Genomic DNA, 25,959 nt, shown 5'->3' with positions numbered 1-25,959 from the left:
AGAAATTTTCGTTTTATTTTTGGTCAAAATCTCCACTCACTTGAATATAGCCAGGAGTTCATTGCTGTTCATTCCCATGTTTCCTGCCACTAGATCTTAAGTTTATTGCATTGTTTTGTCCACAAATAATCTGTAATCCTTCAGCTAGGGCTTCTGTATCTTGCTGACTTTATGTCTTCTTGAGCAGCACTTTGCACAGTGGGGCTTGCAGCTTTACCAGTGATCTTCGGGTGTAATCAGAATCCAAAATAAATGAGGGACTATATAAGCATAGCATTATCATATACTCATTCTCAGCTCATTATGGAAACCTTTACTTCAGAACAGTGGCACCTCCTTCTCCTTCGTTAATGCTCTTTAAAAATGTTTTATTAATGCAATTATCTCAATGTAACTTAACAAAATAAGACTTCTCATCAAAAGGCATTAGCACATGCGAGAGTGTATTCAGCCGCTATTCCAGCATCTCTCAGTCCCTGAAATGCAGTGTGTCCATTCTGTCACTGGAGAAAAGGAGACAATGAAAGCAAAAAGTGTTTCCCTACCCCCAGAACCATGCCAGAAATAGAAATTAAGTGGTGCAAACTGCAGCTTTGCTCTGACCACTGGTTACCCAGCCTGGGAGTGCAACCTCATCAAATATGAATGAAACACTTGGGACACTCCCGGAGCGTTACTGACGGGATGATGCTGTCAGGTGAAGAGTTTGTTGCAGCCCTGGGTCACAAGGGAAAGTGAGGGAGACGTGTCCAACCCTGCGGTGCCTGGGGTGGTGCGGGGAGATGCTCCAAGGGTCCCTCAGCCCTGCCCAGGCAGATCGAACTGTCCAGCTGCAGGTTTGGGCTGTGGACGCTGGGCTTTATATCAGCGTGAGAGAACAGAGATATGACACCTTAAGCCTGACGAGCTTCATTAGGCCAGAAGAAAAACGAAGTGGGGAGAAAAGGAAGGTTCTTTACTGAGCTTCTCCTCTATGAGTGTTCAGTTTCTTGGTGAATCTTGGAAAGTGTTCAAATCATGGCAAGCTGATCATCATAAGAACTAGCGTTATTAAAACCGTTTGGTAGTATACTAAACAGTCATCCAAATCACTAGTGGTTTGTAGATCTTTGCCCATGAATTACAAGAAACTGATTACTGACCCAAGCCAGCATGGGGCCCCAATTTTAATATTGGCATTTTTCTCTCCAAGATATGTGCAGCAGTTTTTTCTCCTACTATGATTCAAATGAATGGGGCTTTTTTTTTTTTCCTTGTGTGTTCTGCAATTTCACGTACGGCTAGAAAATCATAATACAAAAGAAATTTCAATAACGTGCCTGTGCTTTAATAAAAGGAGCCATGAACAATGCCAGCTCTGAAGATAGCATACAGCCATTGAAATCAGACAGGGGAAACAGAACATCAGTCAGATGGAAAAGTATGATTTATTATCTCCCTCCTGGCAAAATTACAGTGACAATGTCTATGCAAAGGAATCTGAAATTACTGACTTACTGTATTTCTGTCATAATTTGTGCTGAGAAAACATACTAAAATAGATAGGCATGTCACATGTTGATCTATAGTGATACCTATTTTTTAAATTATGTTATGTACTTAGCTGCTGATTCTGTAACGTATATATTACATTATGCACAAGTATATTATTACAATAGGTGAAAGAAGATGGGCTGTAATCAGAATTTGGCTACAAAAAATCCATGCTCTTGTTTTCCCCACATCACAGTAATAGATGGAGGCCCCAAAAGCTCAGAGCTCAGCAGCACCAGCTGCGCTACACACATACCTTTTCAAAGCTCCCCATTGAAATAGATGAGACCCAGAACTCAAGCATCAGCCTGTTTCAAAATCACCAGGAATTAAGCATAAGCCCCTATGTTTTAATCACAGTGCACTGGTGCAGGAGCACGGTGCAAAATTTGGCCTGTATGTGCAAAGCCCCGAGGGGTTGTTGTTATTTCAGTGAATATGACACAGGAATTAACATGTGCCCAGCGTTTTTTCTGCCAAAGCTGTGGCTGGGCTTTCAGATATTCGCTCAAGGAAATAGCCCATTGGCTCTGCTTGCTTCCAGATTTGGGGGCTGTCCAGAGAGCTACTGAGAGAGAGGAGATATCTCTGCACAGCCGGAGAAGAGGCTCTGGCACTTCTCTCCACTGCTGCCGGAGCCGTGCTGTTAAGAAAATGGGATGTGTAGTGCGTGCAATTGTTACTAGCTCTTTCCAAGAGTGGGGAAATCAAGTCTGAGGCTTTATTATCATGCCAGACAATGCTCAGCGGGGCCAAGGAGAGAAGCGCTCATCCCTTGGCTCTCCCACACTATGTCCTTCTCTGTCACCCAAGATGTTTCTGTAGGGATGGTGAGTGCGAGGTCCTCAGGTCGTCAGCTTGTGAAGAAGGATGTCATCTGTAGAAATGTTGACAGATTGTTGGCAAGAAGTTTTTTAGACAACTGTTTCCTACCAGAGCAAGGGGAAGGGCAGGTGTGTGTTTGTTGCTACTGGAATGTGCTTTGTGCAGAATTGTGTTCATTAAAAATAATGCTCAATTAGCTAATTATCCTTGTTATTGTTTTTAAGGCTATAATTAGGTAAGTTATGTAGTCACAACGCTTGGTTGAGTTGCAAAATAAAAATACATGTAGCATCAGGCTTTCTTACTCTTAGTTCTGTGATACAGTTCAGAGGTAATTCTTCGGGCATTATAATGCAATTGGTGTGCTTGGAGGAGCAGTAGGGTTTGAAGCAGCTCCTTGGAGCAGGGAATCTCTCAGTTCGTTAACTGTGGTCATCCCAGGCAGGAAAACCTTTCTGACTGAGGGTTGACCCAGTGTGCTCCCAGTGGTAGCAGACCCCAGCGTGTTCTCTCATCACAGATAACTTATTCAAGCCCATTTTCATTCACATCCTTCCCAGCTTGTGCTCATAACTGAGTGTGATAACATTCCTCAAGGGTCAGAAACCTCCCGGACCCTGGTGGCTTCTCTCCTGAGGGTTTAAGCAATGGCAACCGGATACAAGTGGCAGGAGGGAGAATTCGGAAAACACCTTCTCCCTAGTAACCAGCTGGTAAAGAGCTGCTTTACTCCGTGGGGCAGGTTCTCTGCTGCTATGAACTGCTGCATCTCCACGGATCACAGATGGCCCATTGGGATGTTACACCCATGTCAAGTTCAGTACCAGTTAGATACTCCTCTGTGGAGTTTTCACGATGCTGACCTGAGATAAGGATTTGCCTGAGGGAGCTCCCGTGAAGCCTAATCCACCTTGCCAGCTGCCAGAAGGTAAAAAGGCTATCAGAAAAGTACAGATAGTAGAGAATGAGAGAGAAGGCGCAATCAGGAACAAGTCAGTATTTGATATGATGTGTTTGCCCCACTCCCACCTCTCAACATGCAAGCAAAACAGGACTGGTGTCAAAGCCCAGGAGCAAAGGAAACCAAACCCACAGCAAACCGTGGCAGACACACGATGTTAACCCACCGGTACAACCACAACTCACTGCTTGGCAGGACAGGGCTTTGAAGCGGGTCCTGGAGACAACGAAGGAGAAGGGGATGTGCGTGTAGATGTAGCGGTGGGTGCTCAGCACCCTTGAGCTCCTTTACCCTCAGCAATGTAAAGGATAAAATCAAGTCAGCTCCTTACCACTGCTTGGACGTAGACTTTGTTTCAGCACTGAAATCTGCAGTGTGGGGGCTACAGCAAGAGGAGCTCACGTCTTCCCTTGGCTGCCACGACCCAGCCAGGGGTCACCCATGCGGTGATTCTTCCCAGCTGCCTGAGCTCCGTGAGGACGCGGAGCTTGTCTTCAGAAAAAGCAGACTCACCGCAAAGATTGCATTCAGTTTGGCGAAACACCCGTCGTCTGGGTATCTTGTAAGTAAAGAGTCACGAGGCCAAATCCATCAGTGGCATAAATCTACCTGCCCTGTGCTGTGGCTGTGGAAAGTGCATATGACGATCCAGACAAGAAAACTGCAGGAGCAGGAATGGGACCACGATCCAAATCTCCTTCGCAGTGATGGCTGGTTATGTTATACCTACCTCCTTAATACAAATTCAGTGTTTTGGCAGTACATAGAGCTGATCTCGCCGCTTTCTCCCATCTTTTGGCGTGAATGAAGAAGGAAACAGCAGATTCAGGTGTAGGGAAAGCACACGTAAAAGGGATCAGCTCTCTGACCAGGTCCTTGGTTCCTTTCTCCCTGCCCCAGGAGGCTTTCTTCTAGATGTGGCTCCTTCATTGGTAAAGGCAAGAGCAGACATAGAGGGGAGAGCAGGAAGCCGCCAGCTGGGCTCGTTTTCCCTGTTGGTATTAAAAGGAGCTTAACAAATGTGGAGCACGCAGGAACATTTTGTCTGTGTGCGAACAGGACTGCGCGTTGCACGTTGGAGCCACAGTCCCATCTGTCATATCTGTAACCTTTCGAAAGGAGTCCCGTTCCCTGTGCACTGGGCATGTCTGAACCAAAAAAACTATTGTAATAGAGTCATAAAAATTATCACCAAAGTAATAGAGACCTCCAGTCCCCTCAGGCCTGGGGGTAGGTGAGGTGCAACTCTTGTCAGGAATATAATGAGACATATATCAAAACAAAGAGAGTGTTCTTATGGAAGAAGTGCAAAGTCATGTTGTTACAGAAAGCTCCACTGCTGCTCTCGGGGGAGAACAACAACCACGAGACTGCAGATAGGTGGCTCCTGGGGGAAAAAGGGCCAGGGCTCAGCTCAAGGTTGTCTCTCATCAGCTAATGGAGGAGTCACTCTCCAGCCCCAGACGTGGTTCCAGGAGCCTTTTAAACCCATCAAGTTGTATGGTACGTAGCATATATATGAGTACAAATGTCCTGATGCTATCGCAATCCTGAATCATCAGATGTGGGCCCAGGATGCCCACAGTGAGGCATGTCTTCTGTGCTTCTCTCCCTCATCTGGCTTACTGATCTGTAGCAGTTCCCCAGGAATTTTTACAAAAGAGTGGCAAGGTTGATGTTGTTTCCAGGTGTAGATAGGCATAGTCTGGGGCTGACGGGAGGAGAGGTATGCGTGACCCGGGGGGATTACAGCATCTTTCTGCCTTTCCATCTCCAGAATCCAAGCCTGGTCACCAGCCTGCTGGAAAGACTCTTGTAGCTATGAATAGACAAGGAGCGCTTAGGAGTAACTAAAATCGAGCTTTGGTTGAAGAGCTGCAGCATCTGTATGCTAAGAAAATAGGCAAGTCATCTTCAACCTCCTTGTGATGGGGCTACTTTGAGTGTAGGATGGGGGTCACCATTTGTAGAAAACGTTTTTGGTAATGTATTTATGTCTCTCCTGTCCTTTCTGCTGAGTGAAAAATTTGTCGTTTCATTTAAGTCTTACATTAGTGATGTTTGTGTGTGTGTTGGGGGCTCCCTTAGAAATACAAGATCTCAGCATCCACTTCTGCCTCTTCTTGGAAGCCAGCTCCTTGTTTTACCTGATCTGCAGTATGGTGCAAGCATTTTTCAATTTTTGGATGGCACAGTTCATTTGTATTGCTAGTGCTCCAATAAGCAGGATACAGCTCCAGTTTTTCACTGTGAATAAATTATCTAATGACTTAGTGGTTTATTCCTGTCACAAAATCATTTGCAACCTGATGGTGTTTTCAGTGATTGTACTCCTCTATAATCACTTGCCAGATTGTTTATTTGAGCAACTTTTCACCTGTGGAAAACCCAAGTCATTACGGTTTCTGCGTCATAGTTGATACTGTGTCTCCACTAACTGGATGGATGAGTTTCACTTTTTTAAGTAAGTGGTAAAAATGAGTAAAATTTTTGCCCTGTGCAAGTTCATGTGTTGGCACACATGCATGCACACACACAAAAGAGCCATTGACCAAACTTTTAACACGATTTAGATGGTTATGTATGGGCTGCTGTTAGTAAAGGCAAAGTGAGCAGCCCAGAAGAGAAGATTGTTTCAGTCTTGCCTTTAGGTGGGACCAGCGAGCGAGCGAGCCTGCTCTCCCCAGTTTGGCACCTGCAAAATTCCTCTGTTGAAAGCTTTCTCTGAGCTTTCCTGCAATCTCCTGCTAATCTGCCTGAGATCACAGGCAATTTCAATAACAATGAAAATTATTCTAATTTCGACTCCAGGAGTATTTTCGATGAATGCTATCCCAGTTTCTTTTTTATTCGTCTCCCCTGGTTTATGACTTCCCACCTCAGCCGTAATGCAGAAACCGTTTTTGCCTCTGATTTTATTCATCAGGTCCTTTTTAACTTTCTTCCCTTTCTTGCTTCCTGCCAATAAATTCACCACCTGAAACTGTAGCTACAAAAATCATTTCCATCAGAATTGCCATTGTCCTTAGCGTCATTAAAAGTTACAGCTACTCTTAAGATATAAGTGCCCAATTTGACAGACTTCACTTTACATCGCTCTGCTTTTCCTGCTGTTTTATCTGCATAGAGCAGGATGCCATCAGTCGAGCCTGTCTGAGGAGGGAGACGGAATGTGATTATCCATATGAGTGCTGGCACACAGTCTCTTGTAAATGAAAAGATGGAGAAATTGGCAGCAGCAGTGGTTTTCAGCTATCCTTCCCTTGGAGTCCAGCACTTACAGGGGATGGGACACCCAGTCCTTCCCGGGGACACGTAGGCAGGAGGTGCATGTCAGTACAGCTAATGGAGCCGAACCTAAGGCAAGGCACTGACAAATGTGTGCAGAAGTACCAGGTTGGAACTATTGCATCCAAAGCCGCCTTGACATCAGTAGAAATGGAGATGATTTTATCTCCTTTTTAAGGCATTTGCACCTCTTTTCTAACATGTTCTCAAAGGGGGAGAAAGCATTGCAACTCCATATTCAGTGAAACTACCATGAAAAGCATTTTTTCCCTTTGCAATATAATCTAGAAAGGGCATGTAGTTATGCACCATTTCCTTTTCGGCGTTTAAAGGAGGTGGGAGCTAACAGGCCTGATTAAGGTTTGCAGTGGTAATCAGGAGTCCTGGCATCTGCTCTGCATTTGCTCTGGTGTGATGGATCCTTGGGTTTCGTGGGGCTCAGAAAGAAAGCCCACTGGCTTAATTTCTTGGTTGTGCACCGCTTCAGATTCCAGTCAACCAAGCAGATTTTTCCAGTCATTCAGCCCATTTTGTAAATACACCTATTTGTCTGTGAAAAGCATCACTAGCCCCAATAGCAGGTCTATTCAATTCAGTGGAAGTACCTGAATTGTCTTCTGCTAGCTTGAACAGCCCCTGCATGATGATCAGTATGTGTCTATTGTACCATGATTAGATGGTTGTAAACACTTAGATTAAACTTTCCTATTTCCTTCCTCAAAAGAAATGTCAAGTATTTGTGATATAATAGTTGTGAAGTCTGTATTGCTCTGTAGTTGTTTGCTAGTAGCTGTGTATAATTGACGAAGGGCTGTTGTGCAGTAGTCAGACAGCACGAGGACGTGGTCCTTATGTGACCACTTCATGGGACCTAGTCAATGAGATGAAGTCTGAGATTATGGGATATTCTTGGCACAAGTACCCTCTTCAGTCTTAGCTGGAGAGTGTAGGAAGGAGGGGGAAGAGAGCAGCCAAATAAATCCTGATAAATGGATCTCAGAACAGATGAGTAGAAGGCAATTGCAAGAATCTGCAGTAGCTCTGAGCAAACCTGTACGCTAGCTCCAGCAAAGGTGTAAACCTTCTTCCATGAGGCTGAAAACCCAGGTACGAAGAAAGCACCACCAAGTCTTTTCTTGAAAAGGTAAGGAGAGATCCAAAGTCTCGCGAAATGACTGTGCTAAACACGCCTGGAGGAAATCAGGAGCTGTCATCTAAATTCACAGAGCGGGAAGTCTCAAGGAGGAACAGGTCTGTGTATAGTCTGTTCTAATGGTACAAGATTCACTGACTCTTGAAGTACTTAGGTGCCAAATAACACTTTGCTCTCAGACGGTGGCTCGGAGAACAGGCACTGTTTTCCCAGCTCCCAGAGGAGCGTGAGCTGCAAACCCCCAGGCTGAATGAAGCCAGCAGGGGTTAATCACAGCTGATCACAGGAGACTGCAGCCTTAAAACTTGGTCTGAGACCTACCCTGAGCTGTGTGACAGCCCACGTTCAGCACTGAAATGAGTGTCCTTGGAAACCACACTTAGCCTGGCGAATGTGACAGCAGAGCGAAATCACTGAGGAAAAACGCTTCTGATTGACAGAACAAACAGGTAAAGAAAAAGTATCAATCAGATGTCATCTTCGAAGTTTTTAGTTTGTCTTAGGTAAATCACTTTCTTTCCACCTCTCTAGAGATATTTATGTAGAAGCAGCTTAGAGTGATTGACAAGCAGACACGTAGACAGAGAAATCGTTGTTGCAGGCAGGGAAAAGGAGGGCTGCAGTATAATGTTTCATATATATATATATACTTCCTCCATTCACTCAAGGAGAATACTTACTGCTCAGTAATACGCTCTTGCAGGGCAATCTGCATGTGACAGAAAAACCTTTCACGTGTTTGGGACAGCAGAGAGGTGTTTTGGTGTGCTGTAATTGGGGACAATGCTTGAGCAGAGCGTGAAATACAGGTGAAGTTCAGTAGGTATTTGGAACAAGAGAATTTCTATGATTAAATGAGATGTCTCAGATGCGGTAAAGCAAGATCTTGCAAGATCTTGCCTAAAAACTTCAAGTTTTGTGTGTCACTTATTTTTGTGATTGTGCTGGCTGCCCTGGTCTAAGAAAATGATTGATTCAGATTTTTTCAGCTGTAGAAAAGCATAAAAGAGTAGATTTAGACACTGAAGTTTGAAATCAATTTTCCATTTTCTTTTCTCCACTTCCGCTTTAAGTTTGGGAAGAATCAGGCTATTTTCTTGAATAACTGTTTGATCACACAGTCTGTCTGTCTATCCCCAAGTCCTTCTGGATGACTTGAGGGGCTGCTGGAGCCCTCCAAGTGTAGACCTGTCAGCGGTGTGAAATTTCTGTGGGTTTATGAAACCTAAAAAAGGACTCACCAGTTGCCCAGCCCCACAAGAGAGGGAGCCCCTTATCACTGTGAGGAGTAGCTGGATGATGTTAGCAACATAATTCCTACACGTGCAAAGAGAGGGTGAAAATAGTGGGACCTGCTGTGTGTACGGGAGCGAGAGTGAAGGTTAGAAGATACGGTATTCACATCTGGTTTGGCTTCCTCATTTCTCCTGCCTACGGTGTACCTTGTTTCTCATTCTGTTTCCTTTGCTGTCTTTTTCATTTGTTTGTTTATATCATCTATCAAGTTTATCATTATGTGCTCATGCACATAAAATCTTTATTAGCCATGTGAATTCTCTATTCTCTTGTTTAATTTTCCTTCCTTCTTTCTTTGTTAACAAACTCTGCTGATTGCAGATGTTTCCCGTTTGACAGCACCTGAGACTAAGGCTTTCCAGCCACTCAACCAGCTGAGCGCTGACTCCTTCCTCCAGCCACCCCGCTGTGTGGGACAGGGCCGTACCCTTGAACAGTAAGGAACCACGTGGTTCTTAGGTGGGTGTACATCTGTGTTGTGGCTGGGCACCATGAACATCCTTTCCTTTTGGACAATGGTGAGAAAAATGTTTCTGCACCAACATCTGTTGAAATCCTTCCTAACAAATCCTTTGCTAGAGAGTCTTCTAGAGATTATTCTGCCTTGGACAGGTGGAGTGAATAAATCGTTTTCAGGCCCAAGTCTTTTATGGTCCTTTAATCTTGACACTTTTTCCAGAGCATCACTTTAAGGGACACCAATAAAGCATTTGCACTGTCCATGTGGGAATGGCGCAGCCTCTGATTTGTGTCCACTCTCCTTCAGACTTCAGAAACCCTTTGTATTTTTTCAACCTTGTTTTTCAGTAGGGGTGAGAGTTTCTTTTCAGGAACTGGTGCTAGCTGGTGTTTGAACTTCAGTGGCTACAAAAGAGTAAACCACCCCACTTCTATGGGGGATGAATCTTTAAACTGGGAATCAGGAAACAAAACTGTGGGACATCTTTCACTAGTTTCCTCTTCTTCACTGATTCCAAATTCTTAATTTCACCACTTCATCTACATACTGCCGGTGTAGATAAATAGAAGACTTTTTTTGGCCAGTGTCCTATAGTTGTTCTACAAGAAGGGTACCTCCAGGGAAATTAATAGCTGGGATGCAGAGCTCACGGACAACAGCAAAAAGATGCTCAATCAATGTGCTTGGGGCAAAGTCCTTTCTGAAATGGCAGAGGTTTACAAATCAGATCCCAAAGCACATCTTACGGGAGAAAATACCTAGACATTCATGAAAGAAGTGGGCAGGAAGGCCAGAGTCACCTGTGGAGGAGAGGAGCTGGGTAAGAACCATGGTAAGGGGCACTGGCAAGTGAACAAAATGGTCAGATGGAGGAAGATCCTGGAGGCAAGACTAAGTAGCTAGAACTTCGTAAGATGGGGAAGAGGAGGCAGCTGAGACAAGTTTTGTTGTTCATGCCAAAGCAGCCTTTTCATTTGCTGGCTGCTCATTCCATGTACCACCGAGGTGTGCTTTCCTTCTAATTATGTGTGGTTCTTCCCTCTTGAAAAGCTGCTTTCAATGTCAAACCACATCATGGTTTATTGCAGTGTCATTTTCAGGTTACACCAACAATGCAAAAGCAAAAGCTGTGTATGTCATGTCTCATTTACTCAGTTGCAGAGTCGTTCAGGGTCAACTTCTACTTGTGCTGATCATCTTCAAGCAGTAGATTGGGCTGCAGACCTGGGAATGCATCACGTATTTCTTAGCATTGCAGCCACTAGAGTAGTGAAGATGGAGACAAGTCCTGAAGGATACATCAGTGAAAGCCTCCACAAATCACAAGATCTAATTCTACTGCTCCATATAATTAGCCATTAAAATGAGTAAAACAAAGCAGCAATTTTCTTATTGATCCCTTAGCAAATAGTTCTGTCTATTTTCTTTCGTATTGTTTCTTTTTATTAAATAGCCTTGAATAAGAAATGCCAGTCAAATGGATTTAGATTCCTGGTGCTTCAGACAGAAATCAAAGCAGGGTTGAATGAGGGAAGATAATTAGAGAGAGGAATTCCACCTCCACAGACTTCTTCCCTTGCTCAAGGAGTGCTGATTTTGTCTAAATTGCCAAAGCCCTGAGCAAATGAGAGGTGATGGGAATTATAGACTGCAGACGCTGAGACAAAGCAGGGGAAGCTTTAATTAGTGCATTTTAAGGCAGGAATGAATTTCCTGGGAACAAATTATTTGACTCAAGACATATGGAGCCTCTTAGAGGTGAACTGAAAAACTTTTTACCTGCCAGAACCAGGGCTCACAGGTTGTATCTGTCTTGTAGAAATGAGTGACACATCACTGGGGTCTGAAACACATGGGGATGAATCCTCTGTTCCTTTGCATCTCAGTTTTTTGTTTTTGTTTTTTAATATGGAGGAATTCCCGTGGCTGCAGATTCCCACCAATGCAACAGAAAGCAGAATATTTTCCAATAGCCGTATTTATTTGTTCAAGTGTTAGTGATGGACTTAACTGTCGCTGAGGGATTGGGAGTTATGTATTGAACCTACAGGTACTGAAAGGAAGTTATTTACCTTTCAAATTCTCCTCTTATTCTTCTTTCTTAGCTTTGTTGTCATCCTTTCGTCAGACTTGCACACACATAAGGACACCAGGAACCTTAAAACACTGACCTATTTTTCAATAGATTTCCACAGCTTTTCAAAGGGTGAGACAGTGACAACTCTCTACTATTTGGAGGTAGATAGAGATTCCCATTTGCATTGACAGAGCTGAAACAAAACCATTTATCTGGATGCTTTAACCCAGAACTCCCTGACTTCAGCAGAATTATTCAGGCTTTTAATTATTTACATATTCTGTGTGAGACAGTTGCTCACAAACCTTGTTGAAACAGGCAGGAGTGGGGTCAGGACCAGATCTAGTGGTTCCATTACGGGAGCGCTCACAGCCGCCTGATGCAGGTGCTGCACGAACACAGAATAGAATGGTTTTGCCCTTCCAAGAGCAACACTGTTCTCCTCTGCTCTGAAAAGCAGGAGTGAAAGCTCATCAAGGGGCTAGTGGATGCACAGGCCACCCAGCAACACCCTTCCGACAGCTTGGGGTTTGCTGGTGGTGCTGTTCCGCAGGAGATATGAGTATGACCTGGAAAATCACCCTGTCCTTCCAAATCCATCCCTTCCCGGGAGGAACCACCACTTGTGATCTTCCAAAAATCCTGCTCTTAAATGGGTAGAGCAGAGGTACGACCTAGCGGCTTCGGCTCAGATTTTTTTGACAAAGGGAACTAAAGTCTCATGAAAGCTAAAAAGACCCACACCCTCTCTGGGAAAACAAGTATCCTGCTCATTGTTTTTTTAATGTTCTGGTTGCCTATTTCAGGTGTTGCTATTTTGTCCTGTAGGTTAATTTGTATTCTCCACAATGAATGAATGCAGTCAAAAAGTATTAAATGCTGATGTGTTTATCTTATGGCAAGATAGAAATGTTGCAAACTTGTGAGTTACGGGAAGAAATGGGCTAATTTTAGATTTGTTCCTAGCCCTCGCCATGCGAATGGTGTCGCTGCGAGCCCAGCAATGAAGTTCACTGTGTTGTAGCAGACTGCGCAGTTCCCGAGTGTGTCAACCCAGTCTATGAACCAGAACAGTGTTGTCCTGTCTGCAAAAATGGTAAGAAAGTACTGTATTGGCTTTAACAAAGTCATATATGGGAAACATTTTATTTAAAGTGTTGTTATCGAAGCATCGCCAGGAGGTTTGCTTCTGTCAGCACAGGCTGGTGTTGGGGCTACTGCTTTTCCTTCTGTGTGGGCTTCAGTTATGAGGTGGCAACTGTGAAAATTAAGGCTCCTGTGTCTTCACCTGGAGGTTATGTGGTCACTGACTTGAGTAAGGCTTCACAGGATTGAGTCCTGATATCGGTGATAGTTGTTTCGTGTCTCTTTGCTTTTTTCTCATAATTAGTCTAACTTGAAATCAAGTATATGAGAAAAGAGACGGTCTTCATCACTAAATTAAGAAACCAATGGTTATTGCCTAAGGCAAGGGGAAAACTCACCGAAACCAATGGCGCAACTCCCACTGGGACCAGTAAGACGCCCACCAAGCCTGTAATGTCATCAGTTGTGTGCTGGAGTCTGTGTGCGTAGTGTTGGCCCACATTGTCCTGGTGGAACTATTTCATTAATTGGAGCTGGATTCAGCAACACTTTCAAGAAAGTTTTTGGGATGACCGAAAGCACCTCTTTGGCAAATAAATCTCTTTCCAAGAAGGTCTCCCCAGTCTTGTACCATAGCCTGTATGCACATTATCTCTCTGGAAAAGCACCTTACTCCTAATGTAGATGTGAAGACAGATTAAAAAGTAAACTAGCTTCACATAAACCTCTTCATGGCTTTCTTAACATACAAGAAATAGCTACTTAGACTCATCTTCTCGTGTTTAGAATTCACCTTCCACATATATTTCCTCTTATATACATCACCACTGCTGGATGAGAGTAATGGTTGCTTTTGTATCTAAATGAAAATGTTTACAAAGAAATAACATTTTCAATACATTTTCTGCTCTTTAAGACAGAGAAAAAGCAAAGAGTTGGAAATGCAGAATATTTTTACTGAAGGAACTGGCAACATTAAGACTGGTCTGGAACATTATACCAAAAATACTACTTGAAATCCTGAGGTTTATATTAAACCATGATTTTTACTCAAAAAAGTATTTTTAAAGGTTTTCATTTGGAGTTTTATGTTTCTGTTGAGAAGCAGAAAATATTCATAGGAAATTTCATCGGTTTGTTGTTGATGAACTTCAGAGAAAAGTGTGTTAAACAGCTCTCTGCACCACCTTTGCCTACAGCCCGCTGTGCTTGCGTGTGAGGTTTCCCATCACACTCAACAAGAGTAATGTCTTGGGTTGGTGACTGGGAGGGTAACACTGGCCATTGCCGTACCTGTCACCGTAGCTCAGACTCATTTACACCCAAAGAAACGCCACTCGTGTGTTTGGCCTCTGTGTTCCCATCGCGTGTAGGGTACCGTGCTGAATCCCCGTCACTGACAGTGGGAGCACTTGCTGATTCCTTCCCATCTGGTTCACGTCACGTGAATCCAAACTGTGAGCACCCATCAAGGCTTCTCAAGTGTGCAGACTCAAAGGTGGCTTCACACAGGTCCAGGAGCTGCTGGATTTCCCTACCAGCCCCTCACCACCATGAACGTTTCCCTCAGTAACCAGACTCCTCCACTTTGGGGGTCGGTGGCTTTCTGTGTTGCTGTCCCCAACATCCCTGGTGACCAGGAGTGGCTAGCATCTTTCTTCCAAAACAGAGTGCCCAGATAACCAGGAGGAAAGGGAGAGAAGCAGCTCCTGCTGGTGGGAATGAGGACAGAAGGAAAATCAGCCACCCGCTGAAGGGGCTCCAGGGCACAGCGTGTTGATCGGAGCCCTCAACTAGCAGCCAGGAGGCTTCATGGTTTTGCCAAATTTCTCCACTCCTCTCTTCGCTCATCTGTTGGAGATACAGCCGTAAAGTTCTCCGAAACACGTTTTAGGCAGGGAGGTGCTTCTCCCTGTCCTCTTACAAGCAGCCTGCATGCCTTGGGGATCCTGGTCTTTGGGGCCAGGGAGACCGGGGCTTGCAGCACAGCTCTGAGCCGTGGGTGAAGGAGAGAGGCGGTGCGGTGGTGTGGCAGTTCCTTGGGATCGAGGAGCGTATCTGCATGGGGGTGCTGTGGAGGGGAGCCGAACCCCTCCTCGCGTCCCAGCCTGGCTGTAGGGACGAGCTGTGAGACCCCCCAGCTGGCAAGGCTTTCTGCTCCTGGGGCTGGCTAGCCAATGGTTGGCCAATGATTGTAGTTTTGGCTTTATCCTTCGCAAATGAAATAATTCACACAGTGATGGAAATCAGTTGGCACCAAGATAGTCTCTGTTGTCACAGAGAATCTGATGAGCAAATTTTGTTACTGCTCTTGGATGCGGCTCCGAGCGCGGCGCACGCCCTTCCCTCCCTCTTACATTTTGGGAACTTCATGTGAAAGAGTAAGAGACATTGTCGTGTCTCTTCCCCCTCTGAATCCCTCCGACACATCCTAATGAAAGAGGATCAAAACACTTTAAGCTGTTTGCTCTTCTTGACACCCAGTTTTATCCTTCAGCTCTCCACTGGAGCCAGTCAGTTAAAGCTCAGTTTCACAAATGCATGAAGATAACACAAGCTGACAGACCCCCCCGAGTGTCTGAAACCCCCTCTTTTTTTTTTTTTTTTTTTTAATTTACTAGGGTTTTTTACTTCCATCCAGTAGCTTTCACTTTCTACCAAGGTGGTGAAGACAGTTACAGTGCCATGTTTCCATGCGATGAAAAGATTTTAGCTTAGTCTCAATCCCTGTGGTCATCATTTTAGACTGGCAAACAGAGGAGCTCGAGGGATACAGCTGTTGCAGGGGGAAAGTTAATCTCCAGGACAACATGTAGTGCAAATCCTCATTTCAAAAGCTACTCCTTAAAATTTTGGTATGGAAAATCCTCATTTTAGGATAAAACACAGCACTGCATCATTTGCTGCACTCCGTTAGCAGCATGGCTTGCAGCTTGTTTAGCTGTTGCTGCCATTAACGGGAGAATAATTTCCTCTCAATACATTCAGATGGATTTTCATGCCTTTCTTAATTATGTCTTGCCAAGGGCAAAAGTGCTGTGAAGCAGTGAGGTTAATGCAAAAATCTGTTGATTCTAACGTACCTGACCTGAAGATTCATAAAAAGCCAATATCAATTTCCCTCCCTCTACCATCATTTAAGAGCAGTTTGAACAAGTGGCTTTGGAGATTTATTCCTTGTTGTCAAAAGAAATAGAATTGTTATCTTGTGCTTTGCTAAATGCGGTGTAGCTTGCGCAAAGCTGGCTCTGCTCAGCAGGGGATGCCGCATTACACGCGGAGCAGGCAGAGTTCACTGGGAGGCTAAAATTTGGGGGCGAGGCGGGGAGAGGACATTTTCTCCTTCGTGTCCCATCATCCAATTTGTCAGAGTGGATTTTAAGGGCGATGGCTCCAGGTGCTACGCAGTATTTCTGTTGTGGAGATGAAAGGTCACTGGATTTCACGTTTCCTGGTAGTGACAGACCGCAGAATTATGGCCCCGAGTTGTTATTTCTAGTCGTTGTGACTTCTCCGGACAAAAGTGTGTCAGCTGTTGTTAACTCTCTCCTCTGTGGGATCTAAAACTTGCCCATCACTGTTAAAATCAAGCTCGTGGCTGCCACCATCTGTGCTATCCCTCCTGCCCCCCAGCAAGAACATCCATCCATGCTGCTATGATGAAGCCTTTCTGAGCAAAAATCCGCCCCCAAGGTCCTCATCGTCCCATGTCCAGGGCTGCAGACATGCCTGTGTGGTGTTACTCAGACCTCCCCTGGGTCTTCTTATCTGACCCTGAACTCTGCATTTCCATACCTTCCCATAAGTCCACCCGCTGCTGCAGGTTGAGCCTCATTATTGGTGGGATGTGTGGTTTTTGAAGCCCTTCCTTACGCATCGCTGTGAGGTTGCTCTTTATGTTTCCTGCAAGCCTTTGGACATGGTCTGTCAAGGATGCAGGGATGGGAGGGGGGATTGCCAGTGTATCATCACTCACATCCGTTAACCTGATTTAATCTGTGATCCGGATTAAATGGGTTCCTCTTCTTTGCCAGCCCAAAACAACTCCCACCTCAACTGTGTGCAAAGGGAGAAATTAATTGCATTTCACCTTGCCTGGTGCTGTTTGTTCAGAGCCAAAACCACCCACTCCCCACATGCCCTTTCGGGGGGAGCGAGTAGATGTTCTCCAGCAGAGAGTCCCCGGGTGGCCTTGGAGATCCTTCCTCCACCGCTGTGCTGAGTTAGCAACACGCTGCTCTAAGGGGGCTCAGCTTCATGCCATTTATGCATCCGTCCCATGTTTTCTGCTTTGTGGGAGAAAAACTAGTTGCAATTTCCCATGAGCAACCTCGCAGCTGCTCGGGGAAAGGCTGGAGGTGAGGGGAGGCAAGGACAGGGCAGTGCAGGGCTCCCAGTGACCCGTGTTCTCCTGATTTTACTTAGCACTCCTTCAGAATGGCATCCAAAAATAATCTCGACATTAGCAAAAATTCATCATCATGGAGGATTTTATGGCACAGCTGTGTCAGGGAAATTAATTTAGAAATTCCAATAAATGCCACAATAGAATTGTTAACTTCTTCTCCTCTCTAAAGTGTGAAATTCTTTTCAGAGCATTTCAAAGGCACTTTCACCCATTTACACATACATTAATGCAATTGCTAAAATAGACTTTGCCTTGGCACTTTCATTTTCTTGAGAGATGAACAGAATAAGCATTATAAATTTCTGTTTTAGGGTCTGGTTTTGCTTTTAATTTAATTTTTGTTGCCACCAATCCTCAACAAAAGAATTTGTTACCCAACAAGGCAGATAAAAGCTAACATGTCCACAGTGAAATACTTCCTGGCAAGTGTGCTTACTCACTTCAGCGTGGGCTTCTGGAGACATTCGTGATGAAATACTGGGCAGCAGGAAGACGTTTTGTAGATAATCTGTCACTGAATCTTTAATTAAAGTTTTAAATTCTCACAGTTGATACAGATTCCAAAGTAAAGAGCATGTTCCTGCCCTCCACACAGAAATAAAGGGTCCCTTTGACCTTCAGCTGTTTTTACCTTGCTAAAATAGCGTGTATTTGGGCAAAGCTCTTATGGGTATTTATTGTAATATGCTATAAATATTAATAATTCCATAGAAATGTCTTCATCTTTGAGGGCATGAGCACAAAAGTGAGTAAATAATGATTTATTTCCTTGCATATAAAGCCACATTTTACCCAAGTTTCTCTCTTTATTTACTGGGAATATAAACTTGCTGCTCGTTATTTCTCAGTTCGAGTTAATTTGAAATAAGCATTCTGCACCCCAGCCTGTTCCTTCTGTAACATAGCACGTTTTGCCCAGAAACCCCCCAAGGATTTCCCCAGCCCGTCGCAGCCGAGGGCAGCCTTTCGTTCAGCAAACAAACAGCCGCAGCGCTCGTCCCCAAGTGAATTTTGCATGCCGCTGTGTAGAGCAACGCACAGGGGGCTGACCTTTGAGGCTGCCTTTTCCTAGCAAGCGGTATCTAGAAATGCCTTTTTTCTAAGCAGGAGATTTTTTGGGAGTCCCCCGGGGACAAAGGGGCATCCCTTCGGAAAAGCTCCGCAGTGGACAATGAGGGGAGTTGGTGCCGGGCCATGGGCAGGCAGCCCCCAGACCAGGCTGTTCCCGTCCTGCCCAGCCACACGCCGGGTGAAAATTGGTTCAGGAACTTTGTTTACATTCATAAATTAAGCAGGGTGAATACTGATTAGCACTCAGGTGTGTAGGCCTCCCAGGAAAATCTAGATGCCACCCAAAGAGGTGTTGGCGATACAGTCAATGACCAAGGCTCTTTCTTCTCGGTCAGGGAGACAAGCAAATTAATGCCCAGATATTGTCTTAGGGGGGCAATGTGTTTATTTTGCGAAATTCTTTGGGATTTTGGGAAACAAAAGGCTTCGTATAAATGTATTTTAAGTGAAGGTAATGGGTTAACAGTGCAAGTTGTCAACCGATATTGACAAAAAGAACTTTCCCACGTGGCATCTATTGTTCCAAATTATCAGCTATCTTGAAAAAAGCTAAGATTTTAATATCGAATAATCCAGTGCCTGGATATCAAGTTACCTGTGCTTTATTGCATACCTGTAGCTTGTTATTTATCTGCAAGATGTGGATCACTGAATCTCCAGGTCATTTTGGAAAGCATCTGCTGCTAACATGATCAGTGACAAAAAAAAAATCAATGATGTGTGGAAAAAAAAATACTAAAAATTTGAGGAAAAAAAGGAAGGTTTTTGGGGAGAGGATGTTTTATCTGCCACTTGATTGTATACAACTGTTGCAGGGTAAAGATCACACAGGAAATGTGGCAAGAGGATGAGAGAAGACTTCATATTCATTTATTTTATGGAAAACAGTGGTTTGGAGCCATGGGGAGATTCCTTTAGAAAAGAACTACTAAATAAAATTCCTCTTCTAATTTATTTCAGGAATTCCTGAAATGGCCAGATTTTAAGATTGCAGTTAAAACCCCTTCAGTCAAAATCTATGCAATATGCTGATTGATTGTGCAGATGCAAGTTGAGAGCGACCAGCCAAGAAGATGTATCCGCCATGCTGGACTTTGCTGGACTCCACGATCCTCTTCATAGGTCCCGGAGACCGAAGTCGATAGCGTAGCGTTAGCCGCATCACCCTTCGTTCTTGATGGATGAAGCATTCGTGGCAGCCAGCCAGCTTGTTGGGTACTCAGTCGACCCACCCACCACCTCCCCATTCAGATGTCAGGCTGAGGGCTCACGGGAAGGACCTGGTCCCCTTCGGGCAGCGCTTGCCCAGCACCTGGGGGCTGCTGGTTGTTTCACAGCCAACTCCTTAGTGCCGCTGTGCTGATGCAGAGATGCCGCCCCAAATCAGGAGTCATCTTCCATTTTTGCAAGAACCTGTAGAAGTCGCCTTAACATTGTGATGGCAGAGCCCAGTGCACTGAGTCTTCATGGCCAGCTATGAAAATAAATGTTTTTGGAAGACTGAATGCAAAAGTAAATTCTTGAGACTACAAAGGACGTGGTTTTGATTGTTTGTCGGCTAATGTTCTTTGTGTTTACCAGCAGGAATGTCAACTGTGGTGGCCTGTTAGCTCAATTAAAGGAGTGATTTGATTCGCAACAGAGGAAAAAAAGGATTGATTTAAAAGCTGGTAGAAGATCAAGACTGAAAACAAGGTGGTATGTTTGGGCCAGGCAGTCATCGACCTGACAAAATACTTCAGTACTTGCTTTACTGTTCCTTGCAAAAAGAAGTCATTTCACTGAAATTGACTTTCAGTGGAGGTCGTTCACTTCCATTACTTTGGGCCACATGGTTAAAGGCATGAAGATGCCGAACTTGCTGAGAATTAGGCTTGTAAGCATCTGTCAAGGGCTAGCCCCTCCAGTGCTTTTGGAAATCTCCCACAGTTGGATTATCCAGATGCTTAAATGCCCTGCTGACTCAAGACTATGACTTGCTCCCTGTGGACACGGCTGTTGGAAGAGTCATCTAATAATGGTGAAAAGCTTTGGAAAGGTATATAGAGATTAAACCTTCCAAAACTATCCATCCTGGCCCTGGATAGCATCAAGGCGTGCTGATTTGCATCTGCCACCTCCTGAAGTTTAAAAGAAGGAGAGGCTAAAAGAGGCAAGGGAGAGGAAAAGCCTTTAGAGAACAAAAAAGACATGAACTGAACAGCGCTTAATGTGATTAACTCTATCACACAGCTCAGTGCTCACACAAAGCGGTGGCTGCTGAACTGTGTAGTGTCAGAGTGACAGGGACGCTGCCGGGAAAAGCTCCATTCACAGAGTGCTGCGGTTGGGAGCCAGCGGGACAGCAGCCCCTTTTGACCCGACGTGTTCATCTGCACGCTTACAGGTCCGCTGATGCTTCCCGAGCCTTTGTGCTCTCTTCATCTGCCCAGGAAACAAGAACAGGATAATTCACATATTAAACAAGGCAGGAGAAGACTCTGCCAGACACCGTTAAGGCCAGGGAGGAGCTGAAAGCCGCTCTTTTGAATTTGTACCCCAGGTTCTAACCATCTTTCCGTGCTCCCACCCCAGCAGAGTTCAAAATGAATGTCTACAGACAGCCTAAAGAGGAGGGCTGGGGAGGATTATGAGAAGCCGTTTGTTGGACGGGACTTGCTCCAAAGCTCTCATTAAGCGGACACAGCTCACAGAGGTGTTGGAAACACGTTACGAGGTCTGTGTTGCTCTTTAAACTCAGAAATATTTATGAAGGAGCATCTGCTCATCAGTGATTATTTCCCCTTGGGAAAATGTTGCTGAAATTTGTGTGCACAAGTCTACGGCAGTGTTAGTTCAAAATCCACTATCATCATGATAGTGTATTGTAGAAGAGGGAGTAGGTGTGGGGTTTTTTGGGGGAAAAATTTCCCAGGATCAAGTTTGGAAACCACATTTCCTTTTGCAGAACACAAGCAGCCTGGGCAGTACTGAAATTAGCAGGTGTGGTGTTGCGATTCCCTGCCTGATCGGATTCTTGGTGTAACTTAAGAGACCAGAAGTGACATTGTTATCCAATTACATTGCTGTAAACCACTTTGCTGGAAGAGAAGCCTAAAGCCAAATCCAGAGTCTGTGTCTCTTGGTATAATGCCGGCAGTGTTGTTTTACTCTGATTTACTCCACCTGAGGATCTGACCTGCAAGAGTGAATATCTCTGGGTGACTCACAGGCAAATTGCAGGAGGTTGGGGTGTTTTGCATGGTCAGGCTTTCTAAAAGGATTAGAGATGGGTTTGCTTTTGATGCTCTAGAAGGCTGGGATTATTAAGCATATCTGTATGCGAAGAGTGGCAGACACTGTCTTCATGTATTTCTAATTTAATGAATGTTTAATGCTTCTTTTATTGGAGCCTACATATATGTAGAGTAGAGGACTTTAACAAGGGGTTGACTTATGTCAAATAATTGATGTTTGAGCTGCTCCTTTTACATGAAATGCAGACTTTACAGAGCAAAGAGACTGTAATGAAAATATGAATTAAAGATTAGAGCTAAGCAAGTCTGAGAAGACTTAGAATTAAAAAAGGCACTTAGGAGTTTTCTCCTCCCGCTTCCTTTTCTTCCCTCTGCCTTTTCTAAGTCTCCATCCTCTCTGCTTCTCTGGTTGATCCTGGATTTCAGCCTCAGCCTTCCGTCTCTTCTACACCTACACACCTCTGCGAAAGAAATCAGTGCAATAATCTCATTCTGGGTATTACTGTATGTTTGCACATCATCCTAGCCTGTTATGCTTGCCAGCTCACCAATCAGTTTGTCTGGAGAGACTAACAAGTATTTTTAAGGTGTGTTTTTCTTTATCCCTGATTTGCTGATGGAGTGCATCTCCTGCGCAGGATGAAAATAAGTGCAAGTTTGGTGGAACCGTTTGCCAGAGGGACTCACAATTTGTTACAGCACGTCCAGGTGAGGGTGAAAGAACATTCCTTACACGTGGTGGCAAATACTGCCTTGTGAGAGTGGTTGAGCTGTGCTGCCTGGAGAAGGTTCCTGTAGGATGGGCTGGAGGCTGGTGCAGTGCCGGGACTGCCATCGAATATCGCGGGTCCCTATTGTCCAGAGATGCTCTTCTGCCCATAAACATCAGCGTTCCTTCCACCCGTCTCCCTCTCGGTTAGTTGTCTTCATGCTCTGGCTTTCCACGGGTGCTTTCAGCTCCCAGTGCAGGTCTCCGAGCTCAGCGCCAGGGCTTTGCTCCTGCACCATGAAGCTTTTCTTGCCTCAGTTCCTGCAGCACAGGCTGCAAAGAGTTTAGCCGGTCGGGGGTAATTTCTTGCTGTGTTTCTGTTTAGAAAATCCTTCTGCAGTGTTGATCTGAATTCATACCTGAGACTGAAGAGCTTAGGCGTGGTCATCAGCAAATAAAAGCCCAGTGGGAAAGAGGAGAGGACGTTGCTTTCTTTGCTTTGACTGCTTGGGTTGGTGTGGTTCAGTTCCTCACATCTCTGGCCATAATGGTACAGCTAAATAAAAGAGGGTTGGGCGGGGAACCTACCCATGGGACCCCAATTGTCAGCACTCTGTCATGGAGGCTCCCCAGGTTTCTTCTTTTCAGGTAGACTCTAGGACATGTGTATTCCTCTTGCACCCATTTCTGAAATCGTAATTGCCACAAGGAATTCAGTAAGTAGATTTAATTAAAAAACCTAAATATGAAGCAGTCCCACAACCGATGTAAACTGGTGTAACTCATATTACAACAACTAAGCCACATTTTTGTCTCAGTTAAAAACATTTTGTTGCAGGAGTTTAGTGCTGCTGAGGCAGCTCCTGTTTGTTAGAATAAACAGAGCAGGAGCTGGCTTACCAAAAATTACTGATGTCCTGTTGGGAGAAATGGGTCTGTGTGACACCAAGTTCTCCCCGACCTTTCAAAGCTCAGACTTTTTTCACTGCAGCCGGTTGGGAGTATTTGGAGAAGCTGGAAATGCGTTGGTCAGAAAATGCTGACTCACTGAAACGTCTCCAGAAAAAAAGGCCAGTTAAAGCAAGCTCACTGTTTATATGTAAAAAAAAAAAAAAAAAAAAAAAAAAAAAGTTGGGAAAAACCCTTGAAATTATCAGGGGGCCCATTTTAATGCTTTCAAAATGAACTGACTCAAATCTGGGAGAATGGAAGGGCTGACGTGGTTTTGGATGTAGATCTTTATTTGATAATTTGGAGCATTTCCGACAGGGAAGACAAAAATGAAGGGGGTTTTTGCTCAATGAATTACTTCAGACTACTTGCTCTGTTTTTTATTAAAACAAAAAAGTGCTTGCGACTTTAACTTTTCCTCCCCTTTGAGTGGGAAAGGAAAGCAGAGATCGCTCCAACTGTGACGGGAAATGTCCTTCCTGCTCAGCTCTCGCCCTGGGTAAGTATTCTGGCCCAGGATGGGGTTAAAATACTCCCCTGGGGTTAGATGCCTTTGGGGCCACCACCTTCCACTCCTGGCTGGAAAACGCTGCTGGTACCCAGCGCTTCTTGGAAACCCTCCACACCTTACAGGATCAGGCCCGCAGGCTTTACTGTTTGCAAAATAGCACCTTGGATTGCAGAATCGCACTTGCTTGTCTGATTGAAATGCATGGGAAATGTCAGGAGGCGCGGGTGGAAGAGCCCTCGTTCAATATCGCTTCGGTACTCCTGAGTCTCATTAGCACAGGTCAGTGCGCTTGCCTGGTTTCTGGCTTGTGAACTGAAATACCAGTGTGCTTTTGTGCCGTCCCCTCTCAGCTCTCACTGCGTACAGGAGGGACTACAAAAAATGGGGGAGTAAATAATCCCCCATCAGCTCCTTGGGCTGCGTCTGAGCAGAGGCTGAGGAACGTACTGCAGCTGACACGCAGCGTTTGCGTTTCGGTGCCGAGCCAGCTCAGATTACAAGTCAAAGGCTCTGATTTCACGAGGTCTGAGCCAATCTTGGGTGTTCTTTCCAGAAAAGCCTCGCTCTCTGATCTCTGACTCATCGCGGCCACCGCTGACGTCCAAGGGACTCCTTCTGCATGAGGATTATTCATCTGAACCGGGTCTGCAGCAGCATCCGATGCGTCATCCCTTATCTGCCGGCACGCAGGGGCCGGCAGTCGCGTGGGTGGCGTGGGCACCGGCCCCTTCGTGGCGACACGGCAGTCCCGCAGACCTGCTCGCCGGGTTATGGATCAGGGCAGTGGCTGCCAGCTGTTAATGAATGAATTTAGCTTGCTTTTGTTCAACACACTGCGGTTGATGCGTATGAGGCTCTGGTACCTTCGCCGTGCTACAGGGAAAGCAGCACCAGAGGATTTTTGGTTACTTTTCAAGCTGTGTCAAACAAAAAAAGGAATGTATTACAGGAAATGTCAAATGGTAATTATTAAGGACTTAGAGAATTGTGATGAAAAGTCAAAAGCTGTCCACAATAGTAACAATTAGATATATTTGGTATGCGTGCATTCGTACCTCCCTAAGAGCAAATACGCTGCGGTGCAGTTCCTAAGACTGATGTAAATTGGCCTGTCTGCCTTACTCCAAGGGCAACACCTGTGCTTTCTGAGCAGCTGAGGATTTGCCCCCCTCTCTTATTGGTCCTAGCAGCTTGATAATTAAGTTGTTAAGAGCAACAAATAGCCAGGGCCAGTTCCCATGCCCATGTAAGCTGGCCCTGTGCCCTTTGAGTCAGGGGACGCTGCTGCCCCTCAGGATGAATGATGAAGTTGCAGCCAGCCATCATCCCGGGGTGCATTTATCTGCGCAGGGGGCTTGCTTGTCTGGGCCAGGTGGGTCTGCACGCCCTCCCTTACTCCTCTGTTGCATGCAGTAGTGGTTTTTGCAGTTTCAAAGCGGGGCGTGAAAGCTTTTCCTTGTTGGAATACGATCTGCCAGATGTGTAGGTGATGCTCAAGGTGCGTCGAGGAAATTGGTGCATTTTGTCTTCCCGACTGAGGATTGGGCTTTCTAGGCTTGGCTTGCTCTGGTGCGCAAAACGTTGACACAGTGAAGTCTGCAGTAAATCAAGTATTGCATGCGCTGGTTGAATTGCAGTTTTGTGGGGAATAGACTTCAAGATGGGGCGATCTCGATAGTTCTCCTTTGCTGTATGTATTAATAGGCAGGGGGTCAGCAAAAGGGCTACATATCATTGCCTTTTCTGTTTTCCATTTATCTCTTGGGATAAATAGAGAAATAAATAAATAAATTCAGGCCCCCCCCCCGCCATAAACTCATATGTCCAAAGCTTTCCCAATGGGTAAGGTCAAAGTGGCTGTGAATCTGATGTTTGCAGGCATGGCACCTTCTAATGCCCTTTTACTAACGGCTCCTTTTAATGAAGCGTTATTGCTGTCTCAGTGGGCTCTGCTGCACCCCTGTCTTTCAGCGTTACCCCCACTGTCATCACATTGGGAGGAGGCAGCCTCTGAGTGAGGGGCAGCAGCGAGTCTCTGACCCCTTGTCTATAGGAGGGAGCCTTTTTTGGCAGCATCAAGCAGAAAATCCCAACAAATGACCATAGCCACCGGGTTCCTGGGAGGCATCGCTAACGTGTCCAATAGCCTGTAGCGTCTAGTTGTGCATTTCACCCCGCAGTCGCTGAATTTCGGCATTTCTCAGATGAAATCAGCTGCCTCGGCTGAGGATTTTGGTGGTACACCCCAGGAGGAAATCTCTTGGGCAGAGGAACACCCCACACTTGGACATGAGGACCCACAAAGTCACAGTTGATACTTGGACTCTTTAACACAGACAGGCAGCTCGTGTATTACAGGTGACAGTTTCCCTCTTTTTCGGTGCTCCTGATCCA

General features: G+C 45.2%; 1 protein-coding gene across 1 annotated transcript in view; it reads left to right on the top strand.

The window, feature by feature from the left end:
- The window catches only part of VWC2L (von Willebrand factor C domain containing 2 like), a 44,533-nt gene that overhangs the window by 5,218 nt on the left and 13,356 nt on the right, over nt 1–25,959 (top strand). The window contains exon 2 of the mRNA XM_065638214.1: nt 12,560–12,689. Coding sequence (XP_065494286.1) covers nt 12,560–12,689 — 130 coding nt within the window. The remainder of the gene's footprint in view (nt 1–12,559; nt 12,690–25,959) is intronic.

The sequence above is a fragment of the Caloenas nicobarica genome, chromosome 6 (genome assembly GCF_036013445.1).
Source record: "Caloenas nicobarica isolate bCalNic1 chromosome 6, bCalNic1.hap1, whole genome shotgun sequence".
Classification (NCBI taxonomy): domain Eukaryota; kingdom Metazoa; phylum Chordata; class Aves; order Columbiformes; family Columbidae; genus Caloenas; species Caloenas nicobarica.
Note: the sequence above shows the minus strand (reverse complement) of the source record. Positions and strands in the feature narration are given on the sequence as shown.